The sequence below is a fragment of the Chiloscyllium plagiosum genome, chromosome 18 (genome assembly GCF_004010195.1).
Source record: "Chiloscyllium plagiosum isolate BGI_BamShark_2017 chromosome 18, ASM401019v2, whole genome shotgun sequence".
Lineage (NCBI taxonomy): Eukaryota > Metazoa > Chordata > Chondrichthyes > Orectolobiformes > Hemiscylliidae > Chiloscyllium > Chiloscyllium plagiosum.
The window spans coordinates 2,905,505-2,930,063 of NC_057727.1; the positions used below are offsets into that span (position 1 = coordinate 2,905,505).

The following is a 24,559-nucleotide window of genomic DNA, read 5'->3' on the forward strand; positions in this document are numbered from 1 at the left end:
CCTGGAGTGGGTGTGATGGTGGGGGGAATGGGGGTGGAGTCATGAGCAGGGGTAGTGCTCCCCTCGGGGTTCTGGGGGGTGGGGATAGTGACAGTGGGGTCTGTGGGGGGCGTGTCAGCAGAATGCAGGTGAGTGGCGCAGGTGGGGGCGGAGGTGGTGGCAGACATGGCAGTAGGGGTGGCGGAAGTCACTGAGGGTGTGGCATCGGCGATGATGTGAGGGCTGGAAGTGGCTGTGGGAGTGGCCATGATGGGGGCAGAAGTGACATCATCAATCAGCGTCGTGGTGGTAGCTGCATCAGCCGCATGGCTAATGGTGTTTCCGTGGCCAGGGAAATCTTCTGGAATGTTTGAGGTGCGCTGGTTATGGAGGTGGGTAGATAAAAGTTTGTTGTACTTACAGTTTTTGATGTTTGAGATGGAATTGAAATACTGTTTGTTGAGAGTATGAATTCTCCTGAGGATGTAGTACAGAGTGGGTCCTTTGCAAATTTGAGAAAGTGCGGCCCTCAGCTGAGGCAGGGCGGACTGTTGAGAGGTTAGGTGCCGGCACATTGCTGCAAGCGTGGAGTGGAGGATCTTGAAGGAGAACTGTTGCTGGTGTTTTTGAATCTGTAGTCTGTACTGTTTGTCCTGTTCGGGTCTGAACTCTACTGGTTTAAAGTCTGGAGTCCGTGTGGGACTTGTGCCAAAAAGACTGAGCAGTTATGCAGAGTGACTACCTGCTGAGTGGAATTATATCTAGCCTAGATCATTACTCTTTGAGCAGGCAAAATGTAATTAATGTCCCATGGAATGCTAAACATTTAAACTAAATGTACAATAACACTATTAAATTTTGAACAAGACTGAAGACCTATGCATGTATCTACTACACTACTGCAGAGCCTAATACTCTGGAATAACCTGTTGTTCTTGGACAAATGAATTACTGTTCAAACAGCCAGAAATTTCTGATCTCAGAGCTGGTTCTCCTCCATCCGCCTCCCAAAATCTTCAAGAGAGAAAATTTCCTGTGCTCTATTCCTGTGAACGCAATGTCCCTAAGGAAGTATTCTGGTCACTGAAAACTTCAGGACAATAGACAAATAACATTAGCTGATTTAAAGTTTATAGCTCCACATCAAAATGCTTAAATTAATCATGTCATTAGAAAGTCATTGCAAAGAGTCCAATGTCTTTTTGTTTTTTTAAAAAATTGCTTCTATTGTAAACAAAAGGGAGAAAGTGAGAACTGCAGATGCTGGAGATCAGTGTCAAGAGGGTGATGCTGCAAAGCCCATTAGGTGGCAGGAGAATCAACGTTTCTGGCACAAGCCTTTCATCAGGAATGAGCCTCTATCCTGATGAAGGGCTTTTGCTTGAATGTAGATTCTCCTGCTCTCCAGATGCTGCCTGACCGGCTGTGCTTTCCCAGCACCACACCCTTCAGCTATTGAGAAAAAAAGACAAGATCCAGAGAAGGTGCCAGAGGCCTGGAGGATGACTAACATGATTCCACTTTTCATGAAAGGTGATAGAAATAATGCAGACCAGCGAATTGCACATTAGTGGTAGGAAAAGTATTGAAGAAAATTCTGAAGGAGAGAATTAAATCTCCATTTAGAGAGACAAAGTTTGATCAGGGATAGGCAGTATGGCTTTCTCAGAAAAAAAAAAGGTCATGCTGGAATTTTCTGAGGAAGTGATCAAGTGTTTGGATGAGGATAATGCAGTTGTAGTTTATAAGAATTTCAGCAAGGCCTTTGGCAAGATCCCACATAATAGACTAATAAATAAAGGTTAAAGCACATGGCATCCAGGGTAACTTGGAAAGTTGGATCCAAAATTGGCTTAGTGGGAGGAGACAGAACAGTGATCGAAGATTGGTTGTGTGACTGGAAGCGCATGTGTGCAAGGGATCACTGCAGGGTACTTTATTGCTCATGATATATTTTATATACTAAGTTTGACATTAAGATTGGCTGGATGGTTGTCAGGGAGAGAGGTGGTGTTAGATGGCTGGAGAATATAAACAGACTGGTCAGATGGGCAAATCAATGGCAGATGGAATTTAATCCTGATAGGTGTGAGGTAATACACTTTGGAAGAAGGCATCAGATAAGATAGAACTTGAAGAATGCTAGAATACTAGGAAACTCAGAAGAATCTTGGGGTGTGTGTCCACAATTCCCTGAAAGTGGCAGGGAGATTAAGAGAGTAGTTAAATACTTGGATGAACACTTGCAATGGCATAATAATCAAGGCTATTTGCCTAGATGGATAAAATGGGACTACTGTAGATTTAGTGCAGTTTTGGCAGTACAGTCTCAATGGGCTAAAGGGCCTCTTCTATACTGTATGATTTCTACGATTTATTCAGTCTAGGTCACAGCAAATTTGTTTTTACCAGAACAGTGTGAACGTGCTAAAAGCTCCAGGAGTTCAATAACTTTATTTTGGTAAACATGTCCTGGAATGCAAGAGCTTGGATAAGGTATTACAGCGATGGTAATATTTGGCTGAAGAGCCTTCATGTGAAACAAGCCCCAAAACACAAAAAACAGAAAAAAAAAACTTAGGTTGGAAGTAAAAGGTTGTGAATATTTCACTGAACACATACAAAGAACTTACCAATAAAGATAAACTTGCCTAATGACTCAGTAGCTACATATAATCAATCTGTGTACTACTCAACCTCAGGCTCAATCTCTAGTCTTTTGTCAGATGAACAATAGCAGATGGAGAAACATTTTTTCCCCCACAGCCAATGAAGTAATGTACTCCCTTTCAATTACAGACTGTGTGTATAAGCAACACAGCAAGACAATTTGGACACAGCAAGCTCCTACAAAAAGTCTCAATGTCTCCCAAACTTTAAGCAGGGAAGGGGTGGTGGAAACCAAATTAAAAAAAACAAATAGGAAGATCAGTTTGCTATGAAGTTGAAGGCATGTGTGGTACCTTTAAGAGTGTGAAAGAAAGTGGTTTTGCACTGAGAGCTTGCAGCGCCAGTCATGTGACTGACTAGCAGTCTCAGTGTACTAGGAAATTGAAAATATGTAACATTTGGCTATGAAACAAATACCTGAGTTTTGGTTGCTATGTTTTCACAACAGTTCGAATTTAACCAGTTTAAATTATGCCCCAAAGCACTAAAACCAAATCGAATTTGAATTTTACTGTTTTGCCAACATCAAACCAATGAGACAATCTGATGCTTGGGATATAAAGAAGCCGGCATTTTGAGAGTTAGCCAGAGTTGCCAACTGCCATCGCCAAAGTAACTGCGAGCAAAACACGATCAAAGGTACCTTTTTCACATGAAACATCTTTGCAGCAAAAGACCGATGATCCAAGGAGATCTACAGCCAGAGGGAGGACAACAGTCTACCGCTGCTGTCTGGTTTTGAAAATTACATTTATGTAATTTTAATGCGGGTGGTTATTGGAACAGTATATTGTTATAGAGTTGGAGGCAAATAACAAGCAGTCAGGAGAAAAGGAGGCTGAGAGTTGTAAATAGTTGTTGCTTAATGTTCACTTTTAGAGTTAAAGGAATAAATTGATATTTTTCTTTAAACAGTGGAATTTCAGAGTTCTCTGTCACATACTTTATTAGATTACGAGGCAAGGTGAGCTTTTCTGGGGTGTTTGGTTTAATTAACAGAGGGGTTCACCGCTGTGTTGTAATAGTTTTGGGGCTGGGGTCCTTGATTTGGACAGGTTTAGACAGATCCACGCTGAGATTTGGACAGATTTGGGGTATGAAAGATCCTAGCAGATTTAAATACTTGCTGATTAGGGTCCTAGATCTTTAAATAAAACGCAGTTGAGAGAATTTGTTTAATTTAACCAACCATGAGTAACTGAAATTAAAAGTGATAGAAATGGCTCTTAAAATTGTTAAAGTAGTTCTATGGTTTGAAGATGATTCCCAAATTTGCCATGGAAGTTTAGAAGGACAGAGAAAGACTATACTTTTGGAATTAACAAAGAGGTTAGAATTGGGTTTAACCAGGGACAAAAGTAAAGCTGAAATTGTAAGGGAGTTAGTCAATCATTAGGTGTGTCAGAGAAACAGACAAGTGCAGAATTGAGAAAAATGGAGTTAGAAGATAAAGAAAGGGAGAGAGAGAGAGAGAGAGAGAGAGAAAAAGAGAGAGAGAGAGCGCGCGAGAGAGAATATGAACTTCAGAAGTTGCAAATTAGTCAGGAAAGTCAAGTTAACAGGATGGAGATGAAGAGAGAAGGTAATGATACATACAAATATGTTAAAACACTGCTACATTTTGATGAGAAAGATGTCGAAGCTTTCTTTATTTCAACTGGAAAAATTGGCTAGGCAGATGGACTTTTGGGTAATGCTAGTTCAGACTAAGCTGGTAGGCAGAGCTAGAGAGGTATTTGCAGCACTGTCAGATGAGGGATCAAGAGATTACGAAGATGTCAAACAGGCTACTTTAAGTGCTTATGAATTGGTACCAGAAGCGTATAGACAGCAGTTCAGAAACACAGGAGGAACCAGGTCAGACTCATGTTGAGTTTGAAAGAATTAAACATAGTACTTTTGATAAATGAGTGTGAGCCTTAAAATAGATAAGACCTATTAGGTTCTAAGAGAGATCATTCTGCTGGAGGAGTTTAAAAACTCTGGTCGGAGAAATTAGCCCAATAAAGCAGAGATCACAAAATACAGATTGAAGTGAACAAACACTTAATTAGTATGGTGATATTGCTGAAGAGAAATTTATTAAGCTGAAACAGCACAGACAGTCTGTCCAGGTAGCAGAAAATCTCTTCCTCGAGTGGAGAATCAAGCCAGGTTTTATAGGAATCTTGTACAATAAGGTTAATTAAAATGGGGAAAAATACAATGTATTTGAAAATTAATTTGAAAATTTGATGATAATTGAAAAACAGTTCAGAAGAATGTCCTGATTGTCAATACAATGTAACATCCTGCCAGCACCAATGAGTTCTTGATGGGATGAGGAGATTCCAGCTCTCTTTGTTTCAAAAGAGAGATTCTCGCCTACTTGCAAAGTTTAAAAAAAATCACAACACCAGGTTATAGTCCAACAGGTTTATTTGGAAGCACTAGCTTTTGCAGCACTGCTCCTTCAGCAGGAGAAAGTGAGGTCTGCAGATGCTGGAGATCAAAGTTGAAACTTTATTGCTAGAACAGCACAGCAGGTCAGGCAGCATCCAGGGAACAGGACCTCCTTCAGCAGGTCCACCTAATGAAGGAGCAATGCTCAAAAAGCTAGTGCTTCCAAATAAACCTGTTGGACTATAACCTGGTGTTGTGTGATTTTTAACATTGTACACCCCAGTCTAACACTGGTGTCTCCAAATCTTTTGAAACAGTAAGGTGTTTCCATTGTTTCTATCCTGTGAGCAAGGTATTCTAGTGCCTCTCCATCTGATCTGTCCTGTGTGCGGCTCTGGTATCACTGGGTTATGACACTGCCCTTGGGGTTTTGGGACAGCTGTGTTCACCGGGTCCAGGAAACTTATTGTTAGTTTGCCTTGGGAAGTGTATTCCCTTGTCTGCGAGTCTCTTATCAGCTTATTTGGTCAATACGGAGGTATTCTGGGTGTTTTTTGAATGATTTGGATAGGTTTGATTTCCTGTGTTATGTGTGGGCATGCTATGGGCAGGCAGGGTGGCAGATCTTTTCCCACAAACTCAGTTCCAGAGATGGTAAGAATTCATGTGGATGAATGAAAAGTTCAAGAAGTGAGAAATGCAGCACAGATGACAGATGAATATATATTGATGCATAAGGCAAAGTTTAGTTTCCAGCAAGAATTTCATCCTGTGAGGGATAGAAATTGGGAGAAGGGGAGATCCTACACTACAAAACAAAGAGTAGACAACACTGGTAATTGTTTACCACAGGTTAAAAAAGAAGCCCAAGAGGGTGGAAAGGAGGTGAAAGGCCTCAGGTGTTTCCACTGTGGCAAAGTGGGACATGCAAAGACACAGTGCTGGTCGTTAAAGAAAGGCTCTGTGGGAAAAGGCATGGTAAAAGAAGCTAAACCTGTGGCATTAGTGAAAGTAGTAAAGGAAACCCCAAGAAAGGTAGAGGAGCTGCAGCAGAGAGCCTAGGCAGGGGCTGGGAATGGAGTTTGTGCCTGCTCTTCATAAAGAATTAGCCTCGGTGGGTCAAGTTTACTCAGAAAGAAGAGGGGAAGGGAAAGAAGTCATAATTTTGAGAGATAAAGGACCTAGTCAGTCTCTAATAATAAGAGATGAATACACTTGCATTCTTTTGGACCTGTTACCAGAGAGAGTGGTAATTTGTCTGATAGGGGAATGCTAAATTTCTGTCCATATAAGATCAGGTTGGAGTGCCAACTCAAGACTGGGGAAGAAACAGTGGGAGTGATTGACAGAGTGTCAGTTCCAGGAACATAGTTTGTTCTTAGGAATGATTTAGTAGGATCCAAGATGGTAGTGACAACCCTGGCTGTGGAGAAGCCAAAAGACCAGGGAACTGAGGAGTTAAAAGAAAAATACCTTGGAATTTTCCCAGATTGTGCAGTTACAAGATCCCACTACCATACAGCACAAAGCAAAAACTAAAGAAAAAAATGAAGGAGTTGAAGTTTAGTTAGTGGATACCCCATTTGACATAATGGTACAGGAAAATCCTGAACAGGCAGAGGGTCAGGTATTTAGTCCTGAAAAGCTAATGGACTTACAACAGAAAGATTAGACAATAAAAGATATATATGTTGATGCATACTCAGAAAAGGAGTCAGAGAATATTCCTGAAGCTTATCTTAAACATAGAATCCTAAGACGGAAATGGAGACCGCAGCAGGTTAGAGAAGAGGAGAAACGGGCAGAAGTGCACAAAAAAGTTTTGCCAGTAGCATACAGGCAGGAAGTGTTATGGGTAGCATATGAATTTCCAGTAGGAGGTCACCTAAGTGTATGAAGACTCAGACTAAGGTACAAAAGCATTTCTATTGGCCTGGAATGCACATGGGCGTGGCTAACTGTTGCCATACATGCCAAGTGTTAGGTAAGCCAAAGGCAGTAATAAAACCAACATCTTTGTTGCCAATTCCTACATTCAGAGAATCTTTCATGCGGGTTGTGATTGACTGTTTAGGTCCCCTCCTGAGAAGTAAAAGTGGGAACCAGTACTCGCTAACCATAATGGATGTATCTACCAGATTTCTGGAGGCAATTCCATTACAGAGTATTAAGGCAAAAAAAGGGTGGTAGAGGAGTTGGTAGCTTTCTTCATGCGGTATGGGCTACCCAGAGAGATTCAGTCAGACCAAGTGTCTAATTTGATTGTTTAACGAAGTCATGGATAGCTTAGGCATACAATACTTCAAATCCAGCACATATTAGATTAGATTACCTACAGTGTGGGAACAGGCCCTTTGGCCCAACCAGTCCACACCGACCCTCCGAAGAGTAACCCACCCACACCCATTTCCCTCTAACTAATGCACCTAATGTTATGGGTAATTTAGCACGGCCAATTCAGTTGACCCGCACATCTTTGGACTGTGGAAGGAAACTGGAGCACCTGGAGGAAACCCATGCAGACACGGGGAAAATGTGCAAACTCCACACAGACAATCACCAGAGGCTGGAATTGAACCTGGGACCATGGTGCTGGGAGGCAGCAGTGATAAGCACTGAGCCACCGTGCCACCCAGATGTATGTGAGAGGGCTAAACAGCACCTGAGGACACAGTGTATAATGAAGCAAGTGACAGATAAATAAAATTTGGATGTTTTCCCGTGGGGATGACGAATTAGTATCGTTACCAGTGGTAGGAGTTCCCTTCAAAGCTAGGTTTAGCAGTCCCTATCAAATTTAGAAAACGCTGAGTCATGTAAACTATCTGGTAAAGATGCCGGATAGGAAAAAACTGCACTGGGTAGGTCTTGTGAATATGTTGATACCTTATTAATAGCAGAGAGGAGGAACTGGAGAAACAGGTGTTCATTACTACCCTACAGAGTGAGTAATCACATCCAGATGCTGTGGAGTTTGATGTGCCTCAAAATACGTTAAACAATGAGGTGGTCCTTAAGGAGTGGAATAATTTAGTGAACTTGCTGCCTCAGGAGCAAAGTACACAGCTGAACGTTTGTTGCAGCAGTACGAGGACATATGCAGAAATAAGATGGGGAGGACTAATGCTATTGTGCATGAGGTAAAAGTAGGGAATGCTGTTCTGACAAAAACAATACCCCCCACAGGCTTAATCCTTTCAAAGCTACACATGTCCAGAAAGGAGTGATGCAATGCTCAAAGATATAATCAAACCGAGTCAGAGCGAGTGGAGCTCGCCGATTGTCTTCATTCCTAAACCTGACGGGACTCAACGATTTTGTGTGAACTATTGGAGGGTCAATGCCATAATAAAATCAGACTCATACCCAATACCACAATCAGAGGACTGCATAGAAAAAGTTGGTCAAGTCAGTTACATCACAAAGTTGGACTTACTGCATAGTTATTGGCAAGTCCCTTTATCAGAGAAAGCCGAAGAAATTTCTGTGTTTGTAACCCCAAATGGGCTATATCAATTCAAAGAGGTGACCTTTGGAATGAAGAATGCACCAGCCACATTCCAAAGACTCATGAACAGAGTTATGGCTGGGTTAACAAACTGTGCAGTCTATCTGGACTATGTAGTGATCTTTAGTGAGTCATGGAAAGATCACGTTACAGTTGGCAGAGCTCTTTGAACGATTAAGAGAAGCAAAACTGGTAATAAAAAAACATTTGTGAAAGCAGAGGTGACGTTCTTGGGACATAACATCGGTATGGAAGGTTGACCGCAAGAAATGCAAAGACAAAGGTAATCTAGGACTGCGCGGATTGCAACCGGAAGTTTGTTCCAAACTTCAGCAGTTTAGTGCCAGTTTTAGCTACACCAAATTTTTTGAAACCCTTCAAAGTTGCAATCGATGCTTGCAACATTGGTGTTGGTGCTGTACTGCTACAAGAAGGTGATGATGAAATGGAACAGCCAGTTGGTTACTCTTTAAAGAAACTCAACACCCATACTATGCTATGAAGATGTGGATGTACTGTACTGTTAAAGAGAGTTAAAAGCTAGCAGAACTACCTGATAGCACCAAATGTTCGGAACAAGATATAATGTAACATTATATTGTATACTGTGGTTCAGTAGCTAATTGCCTGGAAACATCAAAACAGATTCTACTTTGGCCGATCAGTTTAAATTATACCCCCAAAAATACCAAACTCCAATTAAGTTTGAATTGAGTATATTAACAATCTTAAAAGCCAATGACACAATCCAATGCTTTAGGTGGGGGGGGGGGTACAAGACAGAAAAATTGAACAGTTGTGAGGAGAACTGACTAGTATTATAGAAGGGAAAGTACAAAATACGTCAGAGGAGGGAGTTGTAAATGGTTGTGAGTTAATTATTCTCTGTTATACTTCAAGAAATAAAGTTATTAATTTTTACTTTAAATAGTTTTTGGTTGAACAAATTTTCATAGATGACTGTACAGGATAAACCGTTTCTATGTTGCTGGTTTAAATTAAGCAGGAGGGTTTACCCCGCGTCATAACACTCTACCATCGCAACAGAATTATTGAGTTTGGTATTAGACTTATAGCATTTGTGTGACAAACAATGTGTCGGAGACAGTTGCATACATGGATCACAATCCTCTTACATTCTTGGAATGATTTAAAGAGAAGAATATAAGACTATTTTGTTGGAGTCTTATGTTGCAGATTTTGAATTTACAAATTGTACATGTTGCGGATCATAACAATTGTGATAGCAGATGCGTTATTGTGGATTTAATGGATAAGGTACAGATAGGATTCAACCGATACCAATGTTATATATGTGTGTGCAGAAATTAATATGAACTTAGATTAATGTCTTATGTATTTCATTGTAATGGGGTTAAGAAAAATAAAAGCCAACATTTCATTATTTTTCTTAAGGGGAGAGGTATTATGAAGTTGACTGTGTATACTGTACCTTTAAGGGAGTGTGAAAACAGTTTTACACAGAGCTTGCAGGCACCATGTGACTGACTAGTGGTCTCAGTGTACTGGAAAATTGAAACTATTTGGCTACGAAACAAGTACCTGAGTTTTGGTGACTATGTTTTCACAACAGTTCGAATTTAACCAGTTTAAATTATGCCCCAAGATACTAAAACCCAATCGAATTTGAATTTTACTGTTTTGCCAATATCAAACCAACGAGATGATCCGACGTTTGAGGTATAAAGAAGCCGGCATTTTGAGTTAGCCAGAGAGCGCGGCCAACTGCCACAGTAACTGCGAGCAAAACACTCTCTATCAAAGGTACCTTTTGCTACAAAGATGGTTTATGTGAAAAAGACCAAAGATGACCTAGGGAGATCTACAGCCAGGGGAAAGAGGACACCGGAGACAACCACTGCTGAAAGCGCAAATTCCTACTGGTTCCCCAAAGGAAAACTGTGCTCTTGCAGAGAGTTAATTTATGTTATAAACATTAGGTGATATCAGCCGTTAACAAAGAAAAATTTATTCATATATAAATGGAAGATATATATGTCGGCTTAGGATGTCTCAAAACATTTCACATGCATTACATTACCTGTAGCTCATAGAGCTCATTGCTGTATTTTCCATACTCCACCATGCCACCGAACACCAACAGTCGAGTCCCATCGCATACGAATCCATAGGCTGCGCAGCCTGCAGGAATGTCCCCCCTCACCGCTGGAATGAACCACTGATTGGTTGCTAAAAGCAGGCAAAAAGATAGAAAGTGACATTTCTCTATTCTATCCCAATATCAATGTACAAAATAAGGCCTATTGCTTGTACATATATAGTACTTTATCACAGTAAACACAGAATAGACTGGTGTTGATGAGGTGCTCTCATGGTCACTAGATTTCTCAAAGTGCTTCCCAGCCAGTGAAGTACGCCCTTGCAAGTTCAGCTGCCGTGCATAAGGAACACAGCAAGACAATGTGCACACAGCAAACCCCTGCAAATAGCAATTTGATAATGACCAAATAATGTAATTTGTTGAAGAAGGTAAAAGCATTGGCCAGAACATCAGAGATATTTCCCGGTGCTTCTTTGGAATGCTGTCATACGATCTTTTACTCCGACCCAAGCTTACAGATGGGGCCCAGGTTAAACATCTCATTTGAAAGATGGCTCCTCAGACAAAGTGATGTTCCGTCAACTTTGCTGTGTATTGTCCATTAGCACATTTTTGAGTTCAAATCCTTAACAGATCTTGAATCTTTTGACTCTTAGGCAAGTGAGTTGCAACTCAGCCATTGCCAGCTCTAAAATATCTTTTTTAAAAAAAGTGCTTTTGACATGTTAATTTTGACATGGATTACTGTATCAGCAAACCCCGGTGGAGGTTGAGAGATTAATTGTGAGTCTGCATGTGCTCACGTGCAAAGGTGGGATGTTCCCAATGACTAGGGGAGCCCAGAACTAGGGGTCACAGTTTAGGATATGGGGTAGGCCATTTAGGACTGAGAGGTGGAGAAATTTCTTCACCCAGAGTGTGCTGAGCCTGTGAAATTCTCAGATGTTTTCAAGAAGTAGTTAGTCATAAGCTCCTTGGGTTAAACCAATCAAGTGGAATGGGGAGAAAGCAGGAAGAGGGGACTGAATCAGATGATCATCCATGATCACACTGAATGTGTAAATCAATACTCCTAAGGGTTCTGCCCTTGTTTCACTGTATAACTTTCACCTGTACTTGACCTGCCAAAATGCATCACCTCACATTTGTCAGGATTAAACTCCATCTGCCATTTTTCTGCCCATGCCTCCAACTGATCTTCTGGGACCTCACCTGTGGCCAAAGAGGATACAAAGGTGGGTGTCAATGCTCCAGAAATTTGTTTTCTTGTCTCTCTCTCAATATTCTAGAATAGATCTCATCAGGGCCCAAGGAGTTTATCTACCTTTTAAGACGGACAACACCTCTTCCTTTTTAACAGCAACTTGGCTTAGAAACTCAACACTTCCTTCCTTGAGATCATGCTCCACCAATTCCTTCTCTTTGGTGAATACTAACACAAAGCATTCATTTAGGACCTCACCTACCTCTTCTGGTTCCACACACAGATTTGTCCTTGAGTGGACCAACCCTTTCCTTGGCTATCCTCTTTCTTTTTATTTATGTATAAAAAGCCTTGAGATTCTCCTTAGTTCTGTTTAATAACTTTTCCTCACCCCTTTTAGCCTTTTAAATTCCTTGTTTAAGTTCTTTCCTATTTTCCTTATATACTTCAAGGGCTTCATCAGTTCCCATCCTACATATGTTTTGTTTTCCTTTCTCATCCAAGGTTCACGTAACTTGCCGTACCTGTCTTTCATTCTCACACGAACGTACCTATCCTGAACTCCCATCGACTGCTGTTTGAAATACTCCCATGTCCGATGTGGATTTACCCTCAAACAGCTGCCTCCAATCAACATTCTCCAGTTCCTGCCCAAAATTGTTATAGGTCACTTTCCCCCAGTTTAACACATTCACCCGAGGACTCCTGTTATCCTTATCGGTGAGTATATTAAAACTCTTGAAAATACTCCTCCACTGAAAGGTCGCTCATTTGGTCAGGCTCAATTCCCAAAACTAGGTCCAGTATAATCCCATCCCTGGTTGGACTTTACCTATTGTGTCAAGAATCCCTCCTGAATGGTTCTTACAGATTCTGCCACATCCAAGCCCCTAGCACGTAGTCAGTCCCAATCAATATCAAGAAAGTTAAAACCACCACCACAGCAACCCTGCTGTTTTTATGTCTTTCCATCATCTATCTACATATTTTCTCCTCCATCTCCCACTGGCTGTTGGGAGACCTATAGAATACCCCAGCATTGCAATTTCACCTTTCCTAATCCCGAGTTCTACATTGCCTTGCTGCACAAGTCCTCTGATGTATCCTCCCTCAATACAACTATGAGATACTCCTTTATCAGTAAAACAACTCCCCCATGCCTTTTACCCTAAAATTAGACATGCTGCGATTAAGGAAGTTTGGTTCACTGACAAGGTGACTGTTGGTGAAAACAAACTTAGTGTTTCCCAAACCTTTCTGTTCTCAACTGCAACTCAAATTTCAAGTAGTAGAACAAAATACTGTAAGAAAAGATCATAGGGATCTATTATAAATAGATTACATTGATCTTAACTCTGAAGTCTAAAGTGATACAAGTAGAAAAACCGTAATTGGTGTCACAAATAGAACCACAGGTATCATTAGTCAGGTCACATGTTAAAAAGATTACATTTGACGAATAGAGTTTAACATTTGACTACTTTCCATTTTCAGGTTGTAAGTTTGCTTGCTGAGGGGTGGATTTGTTCTCAGACGTTTTGTCATCATGCTAGGTAACATCATCAGTAAGTCTCCGGCAAAGTGTTGGTGTTCTGTCCTGCTTGCTATTCCTGCTTCACCAGAGGCTCATAGATGAGGTTGCCTCGATGGTGATGAAACGTCTGAGAACAAATCCACCAGCTCAGTGAGCAAACTTACAACCTTATCATGACTGAGTTACAAATCTTCTCCAAAATCTGAAACCTTCCACTTTGTTTGTCTCAACAAAACAAAACTACTGCTTTGTTGCTGTGGGAAGAAAGTTGAAGATGCCGATTTCAATAATTTATTTGGGAAAAAAGTTATGGTGCAAAACTAATTCTCATGATTAGAAAATGACATAATTCAATTTGCATGTGATACACCATCACCAATGGCAATGCATTAAACAAAATAATTTCATCACAAGAAAAACAGTCTTACTTCTTGAACTGTTATTTCAAGCTATCATGGGACAATGATTGTGTCATATTTAAAATAAATTATATTCAGGGAGAATTACTCTTATTTCTTTTCTCAATGCTTTTTATTTTCTAACTTTTAATGTAGTAAAATAACCCAATAACCATTAACAAATTGTAAAAAAAAAAATTGACACCAAGGACACAAGAAGGTATCAGGACAAAGGCATTGGCAAAGGGCAGCAGAGGAGTTTAGGGAGAGAATTCTACACGGTTGGTCTACATGGCAGCCATAGAGATGTACAGCATGGAAACAGATCCTTCGGGTCAACCTGTCCATGCCAACCAGATATCCCAACCCAATCTAGTCCCACCTACCACCACCCGGCCCATATCCCTCTAAACCCTTCCTATTCATATACCCATCCAAATGCTTCTTAAATGTTGCAATTGTACCAGTCTCCACCACTTCCTCTGGCAGCTCATTCCATACACGTACCACCCTCTGCGTGAAAAAGTTGCCCCTTAGGTCTCTTTTATGTCTTTCCCCTCTCACCCTAAACCTATGCCCTCCTGACCCCAAGGAAAAGACTTTGCCTATTTACCCTATCCATGCCCCTCAATTTTGTAAACCACTGTAAGGTCACCCCTCAGCCTCCGATGCTCCAGGGAAAACAGACCCAGCCTGTTCAGCCTCTCCCTGTAGCTCAAATCCTCCAACCCAGGCAACATCCTTGTAAATCTTTTCTGAACCCTTTCAAGTTTCACAACATCTTTCTGATAGGAAGGAGACCAGAATTTCATGCAATATTTCAACAGTGGCCTAACCAATGTCCTGTACAGCTGCAACATGACCTCCCGACTCCTGTTCTCAATACACAGACCAATAAAGGAAAGCATACCAAACGCCTTCTTCACTATCCTATCTACCTGCGACTCCACTTTCAAGGAGCTATGAACCTGCACGCCAAGGTCTCTTTGTTCAGCAACACTCCCTAGGACCTTACCATTAAGTGTATAAATCCTGCTAAGATTTGCTTTCCCAAAATGGTTAAACAGCGAAATTTGGCGAAGGACAGAAGCCACGACTCTACAAAGGTTTCGGAATGCTCTAGCTCGCTGCAATGTTAAAAGGATGACACACACTGAGTGACGGGGTAAAGTGGTGAATATGCAGAAACATGTGCTTATGTTTTGCACATATGGAGTAATCGGAGGAAAGTTCTAACTGAAAACAGCTGGTAGGAAAATACAAAATTACGTTCTGCTGAAACTGCAAATCTCCTCCAGGGAAAGCAACAATTCAAAAAGGCCAAACTCTTAAATCTCAACCTTCCATTGAACAGAAGGCAATATTTTTCCATTTCTCATTCCAGGAACCTTTAGAATAGATTTTGTATTAGGGCTGGTATTTATGGTTTATGCATATTCTTTTAAGGAACTGGCCATATTAATCTTTCTTAGATACCCCAAGGAGCACAGAATAACAAATATACCTGTACGGTTAAAAATCAGACAGAAATAATCCAATCAAACTAACACACTCTTCTCGGTTTTTATTCCCGTGACATCTGTAAATTACTCAAATAAAAGCAAAATACTGAGGAAACTGGAAAGGTGACATGAAAATACGAAATGCAAAAGAAACTCAGCAGGTCTGGTAGCATTGTCGAGAGAGAAACAGGGTTCAAAAAATTCAAATAAAAACCAAAAGAACTGTGGGTGCTGTAAATCATAAGCAAAAACAGAAGTTGCTGGAAAAATTCAGCAGGCCTGACCGCATCTGCGAAGATAAATCAGAGTCTGGTAACCCTTCCTCAGAACTCTTCTTTAGAATGTTCCTATGAGAAGGAGTTAATGAACTGTCTTCTTGATCTACTGAAGCCCTGGAGTCACATTGTTGTTAAGGAGGGAGTTCCAGGATTTTCACCCAGTAACACTTCCTGAACGATATATTTCCAAATCAGGATGCTGAGTGGTTTGGAGAACATAGAACAGTATAGTGTAAGCCCTTCGTCCCTCAATATTGTGCTGACCTTCCATCCTACTCAAAAGATCAAACTAAGCTACATACACTATATTTCACTATCATCCATGGGCCTATCCAAGAGTGGCTTAAATGTCCCTAATGTATCTGACGCTACTACCACTGCTGGCAGTGCATTCCACGTACCCACCACTCTGTGTAAAAAACCGACCTCTGACATCTCCCCAATACCTTCCTCCAATCACCTTAAAATTATGCCCCCTTGTGATAGCCATTTTTGCCCTGGGAAAAATTCACTCTTATCTCTGCCTCTCATCATCTTGTACACATCTATCAAATCACCTCCCATCCTTCTTTGCTCTAAATCAATAAACCCCAAGCTCTCAACCTTTCTTCATAAGACATGCCCTCCAGTCAGGCAGCGTCCTGGTAAATCTTCTCTGCACCCCCTCTAAAGCTTCCACATCCATCCTATAACGAAGCAACCAGAACTGAACACAGTATTCCAAGTGTGGTCGAACCAGATCTTTACAGAGCTGTAGGAAAACCTCGCAGCTCTTAAACTCAGTCCCTCTACTAATGAAAGCCAACACACCATACGCCTTCTTAACAACCCTATCAACTTGGGTGGCAATTTCGAGGTATCTAGAGACCTGGACCCCAAGATCCCTCGGTACCGCCACACTGCCATGAATGCTACCTTTAATCCTCTACTCAAATTCGACCTTCCAAAAATGAATGACTTCATACTTTTCCAGGTTGAACTCCATTTGCTACTTATCAGCCCAGTTCTGCATCCAGTCAATGTTGCAACCTACAACAGCCCTCCACATTATCCACCACTCCACCAACCTTCATGTCATTGGGAAACTTACTAACCCACACTTTCACTTCCTCACCCAAGTCATTTATAAAAATCACAAAGAGCAGTGGTTCCAGAACAGATCCCTGCGGAACACCAGTGGTCACCGAGCTCCAGGTTGAACGTACTTTCCATCTACTACCAACCTCTGTCTTCTATGGCCCAGCCAATTCTGTGTCCACACAGCCATATTTCCCTATATTCCATGCTTCCTCACTTTCTGAATGTGTCTACCAAACTTATCAAACACCTTGCTAAAATTCATATACACCACATCCACTGCTCTACTTTCAATGCGTTTTGTCACATACTCAAAAAATTCAATAAGGCTTGTGAGGCATGGCCTGCCCCATGCTGACTTGCTCTAACCATAATATGCTTTTCCAAGTAAACTTAAATTTTGACTCTCAACCCTCTCCAATACTTTGCCCACCACTGACATAAGACTGACTAGTCTGTAATTCCCATGGTTATCCCTATTCCCTTTCTTGAACAAGATGATAATAGTTGCCACCCTCCAATCATCTGGCACAATTCCAGTGGACAGTGCGGATCATCTCCAAAGGCGCAGCAATCTCTTCCCTCACTTCCCGTAGTAACTTTGGATATATCCCAGCTCGAGGGGAACTTATCTATCCTTATATTTTTCAAACTTTCAGTACATCTTCCTTCTTAACATCAGCCTGTTTCACGCTGCCCTCACAAATGACAAGGCCCGTCTCACTAGTGAATAAGGATCTTCCCTACCTCCTCTGAATCCAGATACAAGTTCCCTTTGCTATTTCTGATCGGCCCTACCCTCACTCTGGCCATCCACTTGTTCCTCACATAAGTGCAGATTGCCTTAGGTTTTTCCTTTATCTGACCCAAGGGTTTTTCATGCCCCTTCTAGCTCTCCAATATCCATTCTTCCGCTCCTTCCTGGCTACCTTGCAACCCTCTAGGGTCCTGTCTAATCCTTGCATCCTAACCTTAGTCAAGAGGAAGAAGGAAGCTTACTTAAATGTTCCATAAACCTAGTCATCCAAGGTTCATTCATCCTACCACCCTCTCCTTGCCTCAGTGCTGGATAGGTTTATCCCACTATCAGTAGGTGCTCCCTAAACAACGTTCACATTTCTGTCATGCATTTCCCCAATAACATCTGTTCCCAATTTAGGTGCCCCAGTTCTTGCCTAATAGCATTGTAATTCCTCCTGCCCCAATTATATATTTTCCCATACCGTCTGCTCCTATCCCTCTCCATGGCTATAGTAAAGATTAGGGAGTTGTGGTCACTATTCCCGAAATATCTGACACCTGGCCTGTTTACTGCTGAGCACCAAATCCAATATGGCCTCCCCTCTAGTCAGCCTATCTACATATCAAGTCAGGAATCTTTCCTAGACATGCCTGACAAAAGCTGCTCCATCCAAACTATTTGAACTACGGAGGTTCCAATCAATACTAGGGGAGTTAAAGTCACCCATGACAACAACCCTGTTACTTCTGCACCTTTCCAAAATCTGCCTCCCAATGTGTGTCTCACAATCTGCCTCTTCTGTCTCTGTTGCTATTAGGAGGCCTGTAGAAAACTCCCAATAAAGTGACGGCTCCTTTCCTGTATCAGATTTCCACCCTTACTGACCTGTATACTGAAGAACTTGCAGGTGGTAGTGCTCCCATGGACCTGCTTCCCTTATCCTTTTAGTAGGTGCAGATTTAGGAGCCTTGGTGAATTTTTGCTGTGCATCTTGTACAAGGTACATACTGCTGCTGCTGCTGCTGAACGTCTATGGTCGAGGGACTGATTGTTTGTACATGCATTGCCAATCAACTGGGTTACTTTGTCCTGAATGGTGTCAAGCTTCTCACGTGTTGTTAGAACTACACAAGTAGGGAGCATTCCATCACACTCCTGACTAGTGCCTTGTAGATGGTGTTCCAGCTATGGGCAGACAGGTGGTTAGTTAACACGCTGCAGGATTCATAACTCTCAGCACCATGAAGGACACTCCTTATAAATCTTGCCCAAGGTTATGACAACCCTCCGGTTGTAATACCACCAGTCATCTCTTTCTAAATGAGAGAGAAGCCCTATGGTCTAGTAAGATAATGGCAACTTTATTTTTAACCATAACTAAAGGTAATGTCCACTTAGCCATTATTGTGTCTACACCGTCATTATCCATTTAATTCCTGATTTTCAAGACTTTCAAATCTTATGTTACAGCTTATCAAATACCTTTTAGACGCCCATTTATATCAAATGCAAGAGGTGAATTACACAAAGTGAAGATGGGGAAAATACAATTGTAAGCTGAAATATAAATTCAAGTCTAACTTGTCCTTGACAACTATGATGATTGAAAAGCAAAACTAACTGCAATTTCTTTTGTAGATAACGTAGGAATTGCTAGGTTGAACAAAAAAAATTCCAAGACCCATCCAGATTCACCACCTACCACAATACAATGATAATCAAGTTACAAACTGAAGCATGGTGATGATGCCTTCAGGTTTCAAGATTATTTTATTCTTGACATGCCAAAACCAGAATTTTAAAAAAAGGAAAATGATAACCAAGTCCAACAAAATCAAACCAGTTAATGTCTCCTTTTTCTTTCGAAGGTCTGAACTGACTGTCCAAAGTAAGATCAAACATGAACTGCGACCAAAGATATTTTCTAGTATTATTTGCTAAGAGCTGCATATCTTAGCTCGGTTATCCTGCTGGCTGAAAGACAAACACTGTTTAAAATAAACAAATGCAGTATTCCTTTTACACACGAGCAGCCATCTTATTCAGAGTGTAGCTAGCACACTGAATTGTTCTTCATGCGTGACTATGCACACAAGAATGCAGGAAACAGTGTCAGATAAATAAATGCTCAATTCTAGTGAGATCTAAACCATAACATTCTGACACAATGACAACTTAAATAATCATATTAGTTCAACAGATAATTGGATGAACCTAGCTCTTTCCCACCTCCCCAAAAATGAGGGTTAAGAACAGTCAAGGTCAGTGCAATGAAGGTTAGACAAAAGACTGTATCTACTTGAAACTCTAGGGTACTTGTAACAGTACTGGTACTAGAAGGGGAAACGACTTGAACAAACAGCAAAGGCAATATTTTAGTTTGGGTTCTATTGTAGGTGACAATAATGTAAACAACCCCAGTAACAACCAATTATGATTCTGTGCAGGCAAAGGGGCTTAAGACTTTCTCCACAAATTTGCACAGTGAGACTGTCTACATAAGAATGCTCTACAATTACCTGCACACTAAAGCGCATATTACAAACTTTTCATTTGTAAAATAAAAGTTCACTGGCAAAGCCAACATTTATCTTCAATTTCTTAAGCTGGTTGGTGGGCTGCCTTCTTGAATATATTTTAAAAAGTGACAGTTAAAATCAATCACATTGTTGCATGAGACATAGGACAGAGTAATTTCCCTCTCTAATGGGTCATCATTAACCAATTTAGCTCTTTTGTGTTCATCATTACTGATGCTACATTCTTACTTAGTTAATTAAAATAGAAGGACACCAACTACTATACATGAATGTGAACTCATATCGCTAGATTGTTAGTCTGGACCTTGATTAATAGTCCAGTAACAACATCGTCACCATTTCTGAAGCTACAGAGCACTAAATAGATGGCAAGTAGCTGAGGCATCATGCTACAGACAGAGCTAAGCACAGAGTATAGGTTTGCTCGCTGAGCTGGAAGGTTCATTTTCAGACTTTTTGTCACCATACTAGGTAACATCTTCCGTGTGCCTCCGGATGAAGCACTGCTCATGTTTCCTGCTTTCTATTTATATGTTTAGATTTCCTTTCCGCTGGCAACGGCATTTCCTACGGTTCTTTTTTTCCTCAGAGGGTGGTAAATGGGGTCCAAGTCAATGTGATTATTGATAGAGTTCCAGTTGGAATGCCATGCTTCTAGGAATTCTTGTGTCTCTCTCTGTTTGGCTTGTCCTATGATGGATGTGTCGTCTCAGTCTTATCTGTATGTCAAGATACTAGTGAGAGAGGGTCCTGTCGTTTTATGGCTAGTTGATGGTCATATATCCTGGTGGCTGGTATTCTGCCTGTTTGTCACAGTTCTTGCATGGTATTTTGTAAATGACATTAGTTTTGCTTGTTGTCTGTATAGGGTCTTTCAAGTTCATTAACTGCTGTTATAGTGTGTTAGTGGGTTTGTGGGTTACCATGATGCCGAGGGGTCGGAGGAGTCTGGCAGTCATTTCCGAGATGTCTTTGAATGGTGGGGAGAGCGGCTAGGGTTTCTGGACGCGTTTTGTCTGCTTGTTTGAGTTTGTTGCTGAGAAATCGGCAGACTGTGTTCATTAGGTACCCGTTCTTTTTGAATACATTGTATAGGTGATTTTTCTCTGCGTAGTTCCTCTGTGCTGCAGTGTGTGTGGCTCGTTTAAATAATGTTCTGATGCAGCTTCATCTGTGGACATTGGGATGATAGCTTCTGTAGTTCAATATTAGAGCAGCTAATGAACTTGAAAGACCCTTTACAGACAACAAGCAAAACTAATGTCACTTACAAAATACCGTGCAAGAACTGTAACAAACACTATATTGGACAACGGCAGAAAACTAGCCACTACTATACATGAACATGAACTAGCCACAAAACAACACGGCCTTCTCTCACTCATATCCTTACATACAGATAAGGAAGGATGCCACTTCGACTGGGACAACACATCCATCCTAGGACAAGCCAAACAGAGACACGCACGAGAATTCCTGGAAGCATGACATTCCAAACGGAACTCTATCAACACACACATTGACTTGGACTCCATTTATCACCCCCTTAAAAAAAAAGAACAGGAAATGACATCACCACCGGAAATGATGTCACCACAGGAAATGACATCACAACCCAAGGGAACCCAAACATATAAATAGAAAGTAGGAAACATGAGCAGTGCTTCGTCCGGAGGCTCACTGAAGATGTTACCTAATACGGTGACAACATGTCTGAAAATGAACCTTCCAGCTCAGCGTGCTAACCTACACCCAGAAGGTTCACTCACTGAGCTACAGATCTTCTCAATACTTGCTAACAGAGCTAAACAATCTTGTAGTTCAAGGACCAGATCAAAGCTCTGCAGTCCTACCATATCCAGTTGTGATTGGTGTTGGATAATTCCCAAATGGGAGGAGAAGAAACTGCTAAACCCCAGTCTTCAATAATTGCTAAGTCAACATCAGAGCAAAATATATTTGCAACCCCATCTACAGCAAGAGGTACTGACTGGATGATCCAATGTGGCCTCCTCCTGATGTGTCAAGCTTCACAGATGCCACTCTTCAGTGAATTTAACGTATTTCTATTTACACTAGCTACAATAAACCATTTACAAGGATGTTACCATGGTTGGAGGATTTGAGCTATAGGGAGAAGTTGAATAGGCAAGTCTGTTTTCCCTGGAGCTTTGGGGGCTGAGGGGTGATCTTGTAGAGGTTTATATAATCATTAGGGGCATAGATAGGGTAAAAAGACCAAGTCTTTCCTCTGGGGTGGGGAGACCAGAACTAGAGGGCATAGGTTTACGGTGAGAGGGGGAAGATGTAAAAGAGACCTAAACGGCAACTTTTTCACTCAGAAGGTAGTACCTGTATGGAATGAGTTACCAGAGGAAGTGGTGGAGGCTAGTACAACTGCAACATTTAAAAGGCATCTGGATAGGTATATGAATAGGAAGGGTTTGGAGGGATATGGGCCTGGTGCTGGCAGGTGGGACTAGATTGGGTCGGCATGGACGAGTTGGACCAAAGGGTCTGTTTCCGTGCTGTACATCTCTATGACAATGACATATTGGCCCTGACAACTTCCTCACCTGTACGCACTCTAGAACCAGTTTCTGCTCTAGCCTAGCCATTCCAGTACAGTAACAACACTAGCATCTACCCAACAATATGGCAAATGGTTCAGATATATCCTGTCCATAATAAGCAGGAAAACTTCCATCTAGCCAATCACTGCAATACATTAAATTTATTCTTGATCAACAGTAACACTATCAAGTGACACATACATAGTAATAAGCTGCACATAGATACTTAGCTTGGATTCTGCCTGGGCCACTCAGCTTCTGATTTCGATAAATTGGTCACTGTCACCTGGACAATAACCACAGAACAAGCTGGACTGCTATTAAAACCCCTGACAGTTTCAACAATAATCTTCAAGCAAAAAAAAACCTTGATAGCCCTAGACTGTTTGGCCTACAGATGACACAACTATGTTCTGTTCACGGTTGGTTCACAATGGCCTCTGAAGTGGCCTTTGCAAGTTAGGGCAGCCAATAAATGGGTCATTGACTTAATCCAGAGAAGGAACAACATACAAATCCCTAGTTAGGGAAAGTAGGATACTGAGCTTAAACTATTAAGATAAAAAAATGTGCATTGCTGTAGTGCTTTTTATAACATCTGGAATCCCCTTAGCACTTTCCAAGCACTGAAATACCTACTGAAGTGCAACAACTGCTGTAATTACACAAATTACAGAACTTAAACAGTGGCAAACAAAGGTGATGTTTAAATCTCTTACATACCAATTTGAAAATGCAATGTGTTTTTGAGGTTTTGGCAGAGGGGTAAAAATTAGACATAGCACTACGTAGAATCTTCCTGCTCTTCTTTGAAATGGCAATTATAGAAATCTTCATGTCTCTGTGAACAGTGTAATGTCTATTTCTTATTTTTCTGTATTTTTGATCGTGGATTGAAATGGGAAAAGAACACTTACATCTTTTGAAGGATTGTTGCACATTTTAAAAGTCATCTGACACTTAAGTTGTGTGAGTGGGTGGGGTGGGGTGGGGGTGGGGAAGAGAGGTCATATAGTGGAGGTAGTCTGCAGAGAAGCTGGAGCCAAGTACAAACAGAGCTAGTTACCAATGACAAAGGTCTTTCACCTGCCAACAACTACGTGATTGCCTCCCAGTGAGCAACTTAGGGTTGGGAGTGTTTAGGAGAAGCCATCAGAACTCCATAAGGGGAGCAGCAATTGCTTTTCTCTGCAGTAAAGACAACCTTAAACTTGAAGAAAGCCAATTTATTTTGCCATCAGTTGTTGTAAGCTTTGGCTTTTAACCAGTAGGCCAGGAGTTTTGTATGTGAACCAGCCAAAAATGTCTGCACTCATGTGCATGTATTTAAGGAAGGAGAATCAGGAAGCAGCATTTACTGACAAGCCAAAAGGACCATATCAGCAAACTATGTGAACAGAAACCATTCCAACTGCCTCCCCAGTTTCTGTTTCTCTGCCCATCATACTTGCTTTATGTTTCTGATTGTGCACATGTGTACATGCAAGTATAAGGGGAGCTTGAAAAGCAAGTTAGTGTGTTTTAACTAGTCAAGATATATGTCAATGGTTCATACTAGTTTCTCTGTAGCTGGAATCTATTTACTTGTAATAAATAATTATTCCTGTCAAGTACACAAACCTGGCCCATGCTTTCAGTCAACCTGGGCCTAAAAGACGGTAAATTGAGGGATTTTGCACACTCTTCAAAAGCTTAACAATGACTCCTGAGGTTTGATTTTCAGCACACTCGTCAATTTGAAATGCAGTACCTTCAATAGTGCAGCACTTCTCAACGGAATAGTGAAGTGTCAGCCTAGATTTCATGTCAAGTCTCTGGGGTTGGGCTTGAACTCAAAAACATCAAGTGTTACTAACAACCATACCATTAGTCGTGGTTCAAAGGTGAAGAATAGGGTATTTGGGATACTTTCCGCTGTCTTTCCCCCACCATGTCTCATCCTTTCACCAAACCCTCAGCGAACCGGGGAGGGGACTCCAATCTGAAATTCACACTTCTTAAAATGATAAGCTGTCGTCATTAAAAAAAAAACAATTATAATGAAAGTGTAACAAAGTGACTAGAAGAGGAAAAGATGAAACTTAGCAAG

At 41.2% G+C, this 24,559-nt stretch overlaps 1 protein-coding gene across 1 annotated transcript in view; it reads right to left on the bottom strand.

The window, feature by feature from the left end:
* The window catches only part of LOC122558798 (host cell factor 1-like), a 117,392-nt gene that overhangs the window by 84,018 nt on the left and 8,815 nt on the right, over positions 1–24,559 (bottom strand). Inside the window, exon 2 of the mRNA XM_043707576.1 lies at positions 10,602–10,750. Within this exon, the coding sequence (XP_043563511.1) occupies positions 10,602–10,750 (149 nt within the window). The remainder of the gene's footprint in view (positions 1–10,601; positions 10,751–24,559) is intronic.